Consider the following 12253-nt stretch of genomic DNA (forward strand, 5'->3'; position numbering starts at 1 on the left):
AATTCCTTTAAAGTATGAGGCTCCTGCTTTAGGAGGCATTGCCCAGTTCTACAAAATAAACCCACTTAAACACAGTATGTGATCCAAACAGCAAACTGACAGGCTAAGTATCTGTAAGAAGATGCCTGTTCTTTACACCCGCTTCCAAAGTAAAAACATTCTGTTTCCGAGAAGCGTAACAGTGTGTGTCAAGGATGAATCAAGTAAGTTTAGAAAAGAAACAGAGACTAATGTGCAGTTACAGTAGTGAAGGGAGAAAATAGTGTTGCTACAAATTCTCAGCTGAGTTTAAGATGAGATTTTTGCATAAGTGCTTTAACATCTGTGCTCCGCAGCACGACCTCCTACCTCCAACACCTGCCAGCAGCTGCTGCAGCAGGCCGATGTAGATCTGAACAGGGTTGGTCTCTCCACTCTTGGAAGAGGAGGAGGAGGATGTCGCCTGGCTGCCTGACATCAAAGTCCGTATGTAGCGCCCAATGGCGGGGGCGTGGTCCTGCATATCAGCCAAACTCTGGGACGTGGGCACCACTCCCGCACTGTGCGCAAGGCACATGCGCAAGTACAGGACTATCTACAAGCAGAAGGAAGAAGAGCACCAGACAAGCTCCTCAAGAAATCGGTGTGGGAGGGTACTCTTCAAAATGACACTTTCCCATTTTCATTCCCCCACCCTCCTTCAGAAAGCTATTCAACAATCCTCAGGAAAGCTGGAAAACATGACTCAGTATGTTCACTGCAATTACCATAATGGAGCACAATTTACATAACAAGCTTTTATAAATCTAAAGTGTTTTTAGTGGAGTTTAATGCAGTTAAAATGCAAACTCAACTTTTAAAGTCTAAACAATTACAGAAGCGCCTGGGTGGTGCAGCCAGTTAAGCCTCCAACTCGTGATTCCGGCTCAGGTCGTGATTTCATGGATCATAAGACTGAGCCCCGCAACTGGCTCCACGTTCATCGGGGAGTCTGCTTGAGATTCTCGCCCTCTGCCCCTCCCCCACTCTCACACTCGTGTGTGCGCTCTCGCACTCTCTCTCTAATAAGTAATCTTTTTTAAAAATTAAAAGAAAAAGTCCAAACAATAATAATAAAAATTGTTATTTTTTTTAAAGGGGGGGTGAAGGGGAAGGGAAAGTGAGCAGAAACCTGGGGCAAATCATCTATTCCTGTGGAACTCCAGCTGTATTTAATCTCCACCAACTAAGAATTTGAGAAAATGGGTTCAAATTGTAAGAGTAGAGACAACACCATAAAAACCTCTGATATAAGCTGGCTACCAAGGAGTCCTCCTGAAGCTCTTCCCTTGACTGCTAAAAATGGCAGCAATTCCACTGTGAGCATTCTTACTCACTCTGAACAAGATTACCTCTTGTCATTTAATTAGCGCAAGTCAATGACCTAAACAACAGATAATCCAAACAGCCTCAACACAGCGTTGGCTTTAAAATTCAAATCTAATTTGCTGTAAAATCACAATAGTAGTCAATGCAGAGCACCCAATTCTTCCACAAAGAGAATCTCACTGAGATAAATATATTTATAGACTCCACTACAAACTAAAATAATACCAATTACCCAACACTGTTTTTCTAATAAACAATCTGGTGAAGGACAATGACATCACAACATGGGTTTATCTAGAACACAAAAAAATTCAGACATCTCTTTGGGTGTGACATTATCTTTTAGAATATTCAGAGAGAGCAAAATGGAAATAGGTCCAAGTCCTACCTCTCCAAAGGCTGCTGGGTTAAATGGAAGGACAGTGGTCCCAGTCATGTACTTAGCTGGAGTTTTCATTCGATGGGAAGCCTAATAAAAATAGGCCAAAAACAAACACAATTACTAAAACATGGAGCACGTGTGCCCTTCCTCAAGTCAAAAATAACTGTATTTCCAACTACATTATTGTCTGCTACTGTTTTTTTCTAATCAAAGCATTTTTCCATCAATCATGCTGATTGCACATGTCCCTCAAACCCTAAATGACAGGTGTGGTGCCTTTTCTTCTTCCTGTTTTTACCAGCTTATTTAAAAAGAATAAACCTGCTCAGGGCACCTGGTTGGCTCAGTCAGTTGAGCATCCGACTCTTGGTTTCGGCCCAGGTCATGATCTCTGGATAGTGACATATTGAGCCATGCATCAGGCTCTGTGCTCAGCGGGGAGTCTGCTTAAGATTCTCTCCCTCTCCCCTTTACCCCCTGCGGGCGCGTGCATGCACTCTTTCTCTCAAATAAATAAATAAATTTTAAAAAAAAAGAAGAAGGAGGAGGAGGAGGAGGAGAAGAAAAAACAACCTACTCTAGGCATCTACAAACACCGTCACCTCAGGCCTCTGCAGGCCAGTTATTTTCATTACTAATGGAGGCAGGAGGAAAAGATGAGTACAAAAGCATCTTCTGACCACAAATATGACTGTGCCTCAGAGAAAAAAATCATGGCTACTTAGTCCTGACCTCCAACTCCCTTAAGATGTCTATCTAAATAAATGGCTAGGACCACCAGCATACTCAAAGAAACACTGACGTGAAAAGTGGCACAGGATCAGGACTGGGGGTCAGGACAGCCAATACTCTGTCCGATCCACCAGCAGAGAGAACTGCGCACACACAGGAGACTTGCAAAAGCAGACGTGATGTTCTCTTATGATCACAATGGAAAAAATCTGAACTGTTCCCTGAAGCATTCTTAAATTAACAGCTTCTAAATAATATCCTTAAAAATAAAAAATTTTTCTAAAAAGGATATTTTTAAGCATATTTTTAAGCATGTCATACCAAAGAGAAAATTTTTAAACCCAGCCAAAATGTTGAAGGGCATTAAAGGAATTTAAGTAATTCAGACTGGGGCAAAACAGATCGATTTCGAGAATTACATTTTTCTCTTTTGCATTTTTCTTCCTCATCGTAAATATTAACATTGTTAGAAACCTTACTACTATTCAACATTTAGTGCTAACATTTTAAATGTGTCACCTAAAAAAATACATGTTTATTTTCATGATTCACTGTAAGACCAAACTATCTGAAGTGAAATGCCATACCTTTTCTTGGATATAATACACCATTTCCGGGAAAGAAGGCATCTGCTTAGAAGCACTTTCTTTTCTGTTTCTACCAGGAAGACACCTTAATACTCGCTGTGCTTCTCCATGAACTTCTTCCCGTCTTAGAGAAACACAAATAAGAATAAAAAATAAATGGCAATAACAGCAGAATGATCATTTGATGATTACGAACAGCCATTTTATTTGACAACTGGGGATCTGAGAAAATGTCTTAAATATATTCTTGTCTATCTAAGCAAAGAGTCATAAAATACATTGTAAGAAACTACTTCTTTTTTGGAAATTTCTTGAGATTTGAAGAGTTACTTGGCTTGCATCTTTAAAGTTTACCCACAGAAAACAAACAAGATAGGGTATAACTACAGGTCTCTATCATATCAAGGGCTGTATTTTTAACTCTTTAATGAATTGCTTCTAAATTCCATAGAGCAACACTGAAAACAATATAAATTTTAGTAATTTTCAAATAATTTAAAATGAACCCAAATTCAAATTAACGCCTTTTGAAACTTACGGATCTCCTGCAGCTAGTAAGAGCAAATATCTGGAAGGTATATGATCTGAGGGAAACACCGTGCTAGCAAATTTCACAGCCACCTGTCGAACTTGAACTTCAGGCTATTTGACACATAAATACATGCACACACAAACACATACAGATTTTAAAGAAAAAGAAGAAGAAGAATCCAATTACCAACAGCTCATTCCAGTCAAGATAAGTCATCTTATTGTAAACAATCAAAAATGAAGTTATTTTAATAAGTACGTCTAAGTAAATAAAATTAAGACAAATCATTTGTTGAAAATCTTCAATCAAGTTGTTTAAAAGTCTTCTAGACAGTGGCATCACTTAAAAAGTACTTTTAAGAGCTAAAAGGACCCTCTAAGCAAAGCAGGAAGGCCCACCAAGACCAAAGCCAGAGAATGTCCCCATACACGCTCATCTTCCACCCAACTTTGGGACCACAGTCACTGTGAACAGTTTCTGGCCATCATCTCTGCTTCCCCAACTCTCAAACTGTCAGTCACATGAATGAAATTCAGATATTTAGCAGGGAACACAAACAGAGGTTACTTGGAATCTCTGTAAATTTGAAGCAAAATGTCTCCAAGTTTTTCAGATTAGCTCTAGTTAAAATTGACTCCAAAGGAGTTTCAACTACATGACTACATTCAATTCATCTAAACAGAATAATTAACTAATCTACTAATACAAAGTCCAACCAGAGAAGCAGCTGAAGACTCTTTATTCTGAAAAGACTTATTCTCATGTACCTTCCTCGCCCCCCACCCCGCCCCAAGGTCATTCTCCTAGTCCCAAACCTAACACAGTGAGATGAGAGTGATGTTAAGAAATAGATACTGTCCTATCCGTTCAGGTATTCTTGCTCTTTAAGCATTCCTTGAGCTACAATAAAGAGCAATGATGTTAAAGACTAGTTCATATGATTTAGCCTACAGTCTGGTTGCTTTAAATGTAGTCTGAGAAAAGAATATAAATCAGCTTGGGTTTAGTAATATTGTCCCATGATTTGATCTGCGTATGTATAACCAGCGTCTATGTGCATTATACAAGCATCATACATCCTTGTACGATTACCTAGGGAAAGATTTAAGTATTCTATTCTAATGAGCTTCCAAATAAGCCCACGCCTCTTTGTCCACCATATAGGACTATGACCCATGTACACTGGACTCTGTATGACTATGAACCATGTACAAGAGCATCTGACAGTGGAACTCGATATATAATAATGTTCCTGAGTGTACATAATAATCCTGTCATATTTCAATAGAAACCAGATACCTTTTTGAACCCTTAGTAATTCCCTTGATATCAATGTATTAAATATGCCAGCCAAATTTCAGTAAGACAATATATATTTATCATACCAATATTTTTTGACATCATTCCCTCTTCTAATCTCCCTCTTTCTACTCCTAGAAATGGAGGACAAAGAACTGAATAAAGCAAATCCATATTATTTTACATTGTATATTATATATTACATACACATGTGTATATAGATACTCAATTTCTACAAACTCCCATGACAGCCGAATAAAGAGGTCTAGAAGGAAGAAGACGATGCATGATAGTACTGGCTCACTTCCTACAGACTGGATTTTAAGGCATAAAACTTTTCTTTCTTTCCTTCTGCTCCTCCCCCAGGGTTGGCTATAGACCTCCACCCCAAAGGACTGTAGTGTTCAGCTACCGAGTAAGACAAAAAACTTCCAACTTGGAGGACACGACATCAAGAACAGTTTCCCAACATGAAAGGCTTTAAACACAAAACCTCTGAGAACACCACCACTCCTTCTCCCCTAAAATCAGACGCCCATCATGAAGAATGAAAAATCAATCATAAATCACCGTGCCAGGCGCCTGGATGGCCCAGTCGGTTAAGTGTCTGCCTTTGGCTCAGGTCATGATCCCAGGGTCCTGGGATCGAGCCCCTGTGTGAGGCTCCCTGCTCAGCGGGGGGCCTGCTTCTCCCTCTCCCTCTGCCCCTCCTTCCGCTCGTGTTCTCTCTCTCTCGCAAATAAATAAAATCTTTAAAAATAAATGACTAAATCTCAGTCCAGGTGACAGCAAATATTCTCTTAATTGTCAAGATAGTTAAGGAAAAAAGCAATTCAAATTCTGTTCTTAAAAATGTACAGTTTATGTATCACCAACTATCGCAGTTCACACAGTCGGACCTACCTTTATTAAGTAGGAAGCCACAAGTGCCTCCATGAGAGTTCGCTGTGCTCCTTCCAAAGTACTATAAGCTCCAACCATCATAGATAATGCTTCTTGAATAGCAAGCCGAGTCTCGGGCTCTTCCTATAAATATGATAAAAATAGTGTTTCCCTCTCTGTCGGATTTCCAGGCCAGCATCCACATGAAAAACATAAACTTGCCGGGTGTTTCCCTACCTTACAGAGGGCTTCAAAAAGCTGCTGCACGAGAGCTATATCCTTAGTGAATAAATGGGGCATTCGACTGTAAGAGAATATAAGACCATTATTACGATCATAAATTTCCATGTGGTTAGAAGAAAATGTAACTAAACACAAATTTGCTTGAATTGCATTTTCATCTCTAAATATAATGTCAACATTACCTCCCCAAAGAGCCAAATATTTTTAAAGTAAATATTTAATTCTTCAACTGTCTGATATAAGTAACCCATGATTCAAACACATACTATCCAGATACTGCCTTTACAAGATTCCATGCATTCAGTTAACATTTCTGATTTTTGTGTTTGGGAATAGACAATTGAGACCAAACTGCTATTTAAACTAAAGGTTATCATGTAAGTGCTGTATCAGGTGACCTAGGGTGGCTTTTTTCTGAGCCCCAAAGATCCTTTCCTTGCACAGGCAGAAGAGCAAGCCCTAGTCTACACAGGCCAGTGCAGGACCTGCGCCGTGGCTGGCAGCACCACACAGTGGTGCCAGTCTCCCTGCTCTGAAATATAGGGAAGGAAGAGGAAACCAGGAGGAAGTGGAAGGAGGAAATCATACTATAAGCAGAAGGAAAAAATCCACCTCTGGAAACAGGGTCACCCAGAATCATAATATAGCACTATCAGAAAAGAAACTCAAGAGCTAAACCTTGATGACTGTGATTATAAAGACTAGCGGTAAGCAGCAACAAGAACACTTAAGGTCAATCAAATGTCTCCAGGGTGCAAGAAAAAGTAACCCATTAAGACACAATCCAGTTCAAAAATCTCATTTCAAGACTACCATTTAATATGGAAACATATCTATCTTCAAATGGAATGTCTCACATCATTTTCTTTCTACAAGGAAAACATTCCTAAACAACCATGGCCATTAAATACATTTCCTTTCAAAATCACAACCAATTTATTCTCCATCCATTATTAAATGCCACATAATTTTTCTTAGTTTACCAACAGGGTATCTCTCACTGAAGAAGAGTTTACTCACCTGGAGAGTTTTCCAACAGCTGAATATGCCATTGACAGTAGCTTAGGGTCCTTGAAATTAAGGAAAAAAAAAAAAAAAAGAACAAAAAACAGACAAAACAAAAAATACAGTAAACGGCAAAACCTTTTTGCTGCAATTACATGCATTATTTTACTCCTTGTTAAACCTGGTCTCACTCTGCCTAACTACATGATATTAGCATCTGAACAAAACAAACAAAAAAAAGTCCAAACCCAGAATCATCACACTACTAAAAAAGGAAAAACAAAACAAAACTTTGCATCCCCAACTCACTCCAAAAGGAAAATGCAGAGGTCATATATGAAAGGGTTCTCTTAGCTGGTGCTAAGTTCAGGATATTTTCAACACTATGTAACCTGTAAACACCAAAATTCATCTTCAACACACTGCGAAAACACCTTAATTTATCAGAAAATTCACCACCGGTCGCATAGACCAGGACCCGCCACCTCTCCTGCCAAAACTGCGGTAAACTGGGGAGTAACTACCTAACAATCTGCATGGTAATAAACAGCTTCCCCCCGGATCTGCCATTGTACAAAATGAAAGGGATCAGTCTCAAGTGGATGAGGTTCCCTCCTCAAACAGACAGAATTTTACATTGTTTTATGAAAACCAACAGTCTGATTACTCAACAAAGCAACACCTCTGTGAGTTGAAGTTTATACAATTAGCACAGGACTCACTCCTCCACACCTCGATGGATTCTCCACACTTACGGATTCATCTGTTGGGAAGTCACGCAGGTACCTCCAGGAGGTACAGAGATTAAGGCCCGATGGTTTCTCTGGCCTCTCGAATTTATTTTTAAATATACAGATTCTCCCTAAAAGCCCAAAAGCATTTTTAGTTCTACCAACCATCCCAAGCATCTGACTAGGCCATAAAACTACTCTGAAAGGTCCCCTAGGCCTCAAAAACCACGCGAGCACTATTTGACAAAAGACAGGAGAGCCAGGCCGGTTACCACTGCTCCCAAACACGAGTGTAGAGGGATGAACAGCTTTCCACTAATAATAATATCGACTGAAGCGCATTCAGTGTGCTGAATAATTTTTGTGTATAATCTCATTTAATCTTCACAATAATCCAATGAAGGGGTATTATTTTCATTTTTCTAATAAAGAACAGAGCTCCGAAGAATTTAAGCAACTCCTCGAAGAACAAAACTAGGATTCAAACTCAATTCCAACTCCAAATGGCAGAGTGTTAGTTACTGTGCTACTGCAAACATGCATTCATGTTTCGTTACGACTTAGTAACATGCTGACTAGAGTCCTTGATATCACTTTCTTTAGCAAATTCACCTGACCTAATGAAGATAGTAAGAGTGACACAGCAAGGACAACAGGATTCAAAAACCTGCATTCCAAAGAATCCTCCTCCCACTTAGCTTAAGGAATCAAAAACTTACTGAATGCATGTTTTTATAGAATTTTGAATTGGTAAAAACTCAGTCCTTAAGAATTAACACTATTTCTAAATATAGGCAAATCCAAATAAATATCCATATGGAAACAAATCATAAAATAAAATGTAATTCTTTCCATTCCATTTTTGCACAGGGCCTAAAAGCAGAATAAAATGCAATTGCTTTAAAAGATGTTATTTAAAGAAGCAATAAGACCCCTCAAAATTCGTACTGTATTTCAAACACTTAATTCCAAAAACAAAAAAGCAAAAGATGGCAGTAATTTCTGAAATTCACACCACTTCAAGTAAAAATGTTAAGAAATGATGGAACAATAGCAAACTGTAACTAACTAAACGAACATGTAGACCAGAAAGGTTGGTAACAGAAAATACTTTAAAATATAAAATGTTAACAGTATTTAAAAGACAAGGCACTTACTTCTTTATATTCATTGATTAGCTTGGTGAGGCCATTCAAAAGCATTGGACCTAATGGTTTAATCTTGATTTCTGGACAACTTTAAAAAAATAGCACACATACACAAAGCAAGATAAGAATCTCATTATTAGCGTATCTTTTCAGATGATGACTTAAAATAGAGACACAACTGAAATAATCTCTTAAAACTTAAATTTTTTTTAAGATGAGCAAACATGGTTACTTTCTGGGTAAGAAAGAAATACTTGAATCATTTGATCACTCCAACAGCTTGAAATTTTACAGTCAAATAGTTCAAAAAACTTACGTTATACAAATGTGATGCACAAACTGCAGCGATAATGTTCTCAATTTTGAATTTGTATTTGTACCAAAAAGTCCGTCATACACCACCTATGAGAAAGGGACAATGTCCAGAACGCCAATTAATAACAGCAATTTGCTATTCTCAGATATTAGTCAGGGTTCAACAGCAGATCTTGTGCACTACCCCTCGTTATTCAAAATTACTGCACCTCTTTTCAATACAGATAATCGTCTTAGCTGACCAACTAAGGAAGCCCGTCATTAGCTCCAATCAGTAGTCTGTGGAAGAGCAAACACACGGTTGATCTTGACAGCCTACAAAACTTGTGGATCCACCACCAGAAAGCAACAGAGTTCACAGTGGGCCCTCAGCCTGCCACTCCGTATCACACAGGGGACGTGAGCAGATAAAGCCACTCTCGTTCCTTAATTACATGTAGTCAGTCATTCTGAACAAATTATAATAAAAGCTTCACAGAAAATGTCAAGATTAAAGCATTCTACAAGTGTAGGCAGGATACAGGTGCTCCATATATTGTGCAGTCATGCCTAGGTGGCCAAAGATCACACAGGTGAGGCCTATACAGCATCCAGAAGGTTCAGCTATTAGACAGCAATGTCAAAGAAATCTAAATTCCTCAAATTCCCACTTTCTATGGGACAGTCTTACACTTAGAAAAAAAATCTTCTCACATCGGTTTCTAAAACTACGAGCAGTATTCTGGCCTTACTTAACAATGGCATGTGACTGAACAGCACTGAGCCTCTGCTGGGTAACCAACACTAAGCCAGGAACCGCGAGCTACAAAGAGACAAGCATTGCTCCCAAGGCACTCGATCTGCTTGAAGGATCAAAATGTACATACATTAAAAATGATACAGGACAATATATTGTCACATGCTACCTTATTCAGAAAAGACTTCTAGAAAATTCATCTGATAATGCTATAATATACAAAATAATATGGTAAGATAAAAGAAGCAAAAGAATTAGCCAGAATACTAATGTTTTATTGGAAAAAATAAAATTCATGGTGCACATATTATACGCAAAAAATTATGCTGGGTGCTTTCTTACGTTCGAAATCAAGGTGAGGTAATAGGTGCCTAGCTAAAGCCACTGGTGATCAGGAAAGAAGAGGCTCGTCTGAATGACACCCTGAAGGATGTCTACGATTGACAGGTGGGGAAGAGACAGGGTCAGGCCAATTACGTAGGAGAACAGTAATGCAATCATTAAAAACAGAAACAGAACGAAGAATGTGTGTGAGGGACAATGAGTTTGCCTTTGAATACACCAAGTTTTAGCCAGATTTATTCTGAAAACACATAAATAACTACCAATAAAGTACACACCTACAGGATGTCTATGAATATTTTGTCATAAAATTCTAGCTGCTTATTATGTAATGTAGTGTTACTACAACCGAATTTTCTGAACCAAAATTGTCAAGACACTCTCTGGGAAACAGTGCTTGCAAACACCAATTATAAAACACCAATCATGAAAAAGAAATGAAAGAAGCTCTGTGATAATTTTACGTTTATGGAGACACAGAATACTTTAAAGTTGTCCAATATTAGAGTACCCGACACGGGGAACAGAAGTTTTATCATCGAGGAGAAGGACATAGCTACTTCAACAAAATAAGCCTTAAGAGGGAGAGATGCTAAGACAGAAGTTGAGGTCCACCACACAGAGAGCACCACAGGGAGTGTTCTTACTTTCAGACTGAAAAGGTAGAGTGACCGGAAGTGGGAGCATTTCAGACGGGAGGTGGCAGACCAGAATGAATCCTGAAACGTTGAGTAGAGTTACCAGGCTAAAGGGGGAAAGGGAAGGGGGCTCTGCCAGGCAAAGGGAGCATTGTGAGTGGAGACACAGAGCCATGAAAACAGTGTCTTTAAAGAGGAATATCTTTTGTTGGAGCATAAGGTACAGGGCTAGGGGGTGGGGAGACAGGAGACCAGAAGAGAAGTAACTGCTAACTTGTCAGCAGTTACTAGAAACCTGATAACTGAATGAGTACTAGCCACTGTGCTCTCAACTTTCTATGATCTCATTCAGTCTTTACAACATTGCTACGAGGCAGCTGCTATTATTACACCCATTTTACAGATCAGAAAAAGAATTTTTTAAGAAAAACAGAAAAAAAAAAAAAAAGAAAAACAGAAAAACAGAAAAAACCCTGAGGCTTACCTAGGACCTACAGCAAATAACTAATGACAAAATTTTACTTAAATCTATCTGCTCCCTGAGCTGTCACCACTTGGATAAAAGTAGGAGCTTCTGCAGAGGGACTCACGTCCCACACCAACAGAGTACAATGGTTTCCAACTACAACAAAAACTCCGGTGGCAACAGAGAACACAGACAGTCTTTCAGACAAGAGGAAGGGCAACAAGATAGATTACTGTGATGACCAGAACGAAAAGGGACAGTTCCAATTAACATCAGCATTAGGTGGAGGGAGATGAAGACGTTAAGGAGGCAGAATCAAGAGAATCTGGCCACTGCCATCACGCAGGGGTTCAGTTAAGGATGACACTTGATAACTGAATGTTTCCACTTAACCCACCACCAGAAACTTGGTTGCCTAAGAAAAACATTGTTGAAGAAAAGCCACCCAGAAAAGCACTAGAGTTTGAAAGGACAGTCGCCACACATTTAAGCTGAATGTTAGTTATATACAGTATGTATTCTAGAACAAAAAACGTTTCACCGTGTCTGCAGCGAAACTTGAGACAGAAAAAAAAGATGGAATCTCATTAATCTTGTTACGTACATCAACATACCTCCTGAATATCCATTAACGCAGTTCTTTCTGTAATTAAACAGACATAAAAGTTGTAAACGGGCCATTTTTCTCTCGAAAGAATGAGTTACCTGAATGTTAGCTGGGAACGTTTCTGCAGCTTGTCTAGAACGAAGAAGATGGGGGACAATCTTTAACTTAACCCTTGTACTGACGGGGTCCCTCTTCAGCTCTGGTTTCAGAACTGCTCCCTGTTAAAAATACGTTTAATTATAACTCAGCAGTTCAAAATTA

General features: G+C 39.0%; 1 protein-coding gene across 11 annotated transcripts in view; it reads right to left on the bottom strand.

Annotated features, from left to right (window-relative positions):
* Nucleotides 1-12253, bottom strand: part of ECPAS (Ecm29 proteasome adaptor and scaffold) — a 95395-nt gene that overhangs the window by 38686 nt on the left and 44456 nt on the right. For all 11 annotated transcript variants that reach the window (XM_026506023.4, XM_044386730.3, XM_026506024.4 and 8 more), the window contains 10 exons: nucleotides 12091-12210; nucleotides 9205-9290; nucleotides 8898-8976; nucleotides 7025-7074; nucleotides 5999-6065; nucleotides 5783-5905; nucleotides 3587-3690; nucleotides 3049-3172; nucleotides 1736-1816; nucleotides 349-574 (listed from right to left, as the gene is read on the bottom strand). In XM_026506023.4, coding sequence (XP_026361808.1) covers nucleotides 349-574; nucleotides 1736-1816; nucleotides 3049-3172; nucleotides 3587-3690; nucleotides 5783-5905; nucleotides 5999-6065; nucleotides 7025-7074; nucleotides 8898-8976; nucleotides 9205-9290; nucleotides 12091-12210 — 1060 coding nt within the window. The remainder of the gene's footprint in view (nucleotides 1-348; nucleotides 575-1735; nucleotides 1817-3048; nucleotides 3173-3586; nucleotides 3691-5782; nucleotides 5906-5998; nucleotides 6066-7024; nucleotides 7075-8897; nucleotides 8977-9204; nucleotides 9291-12090; nucleotides 12211-12253) is intronic.

This window comes from Ursus arctos, unplaced genomic scaffold (genome assembly GCF_023065955.2).
Source record: "Ursus arctos isolate Adak ecotype North America unplaced genomic scaffold, UrsArc2.0 scaffold_18, whole genome shotgun sequence".
NCBI classification, from domain to species: domain Eukaryota; kingdom Metazoa; phylum Chordata; class Mammalia; order Carnivora; family Ursidae; genus Ursus; species Ursus arctos.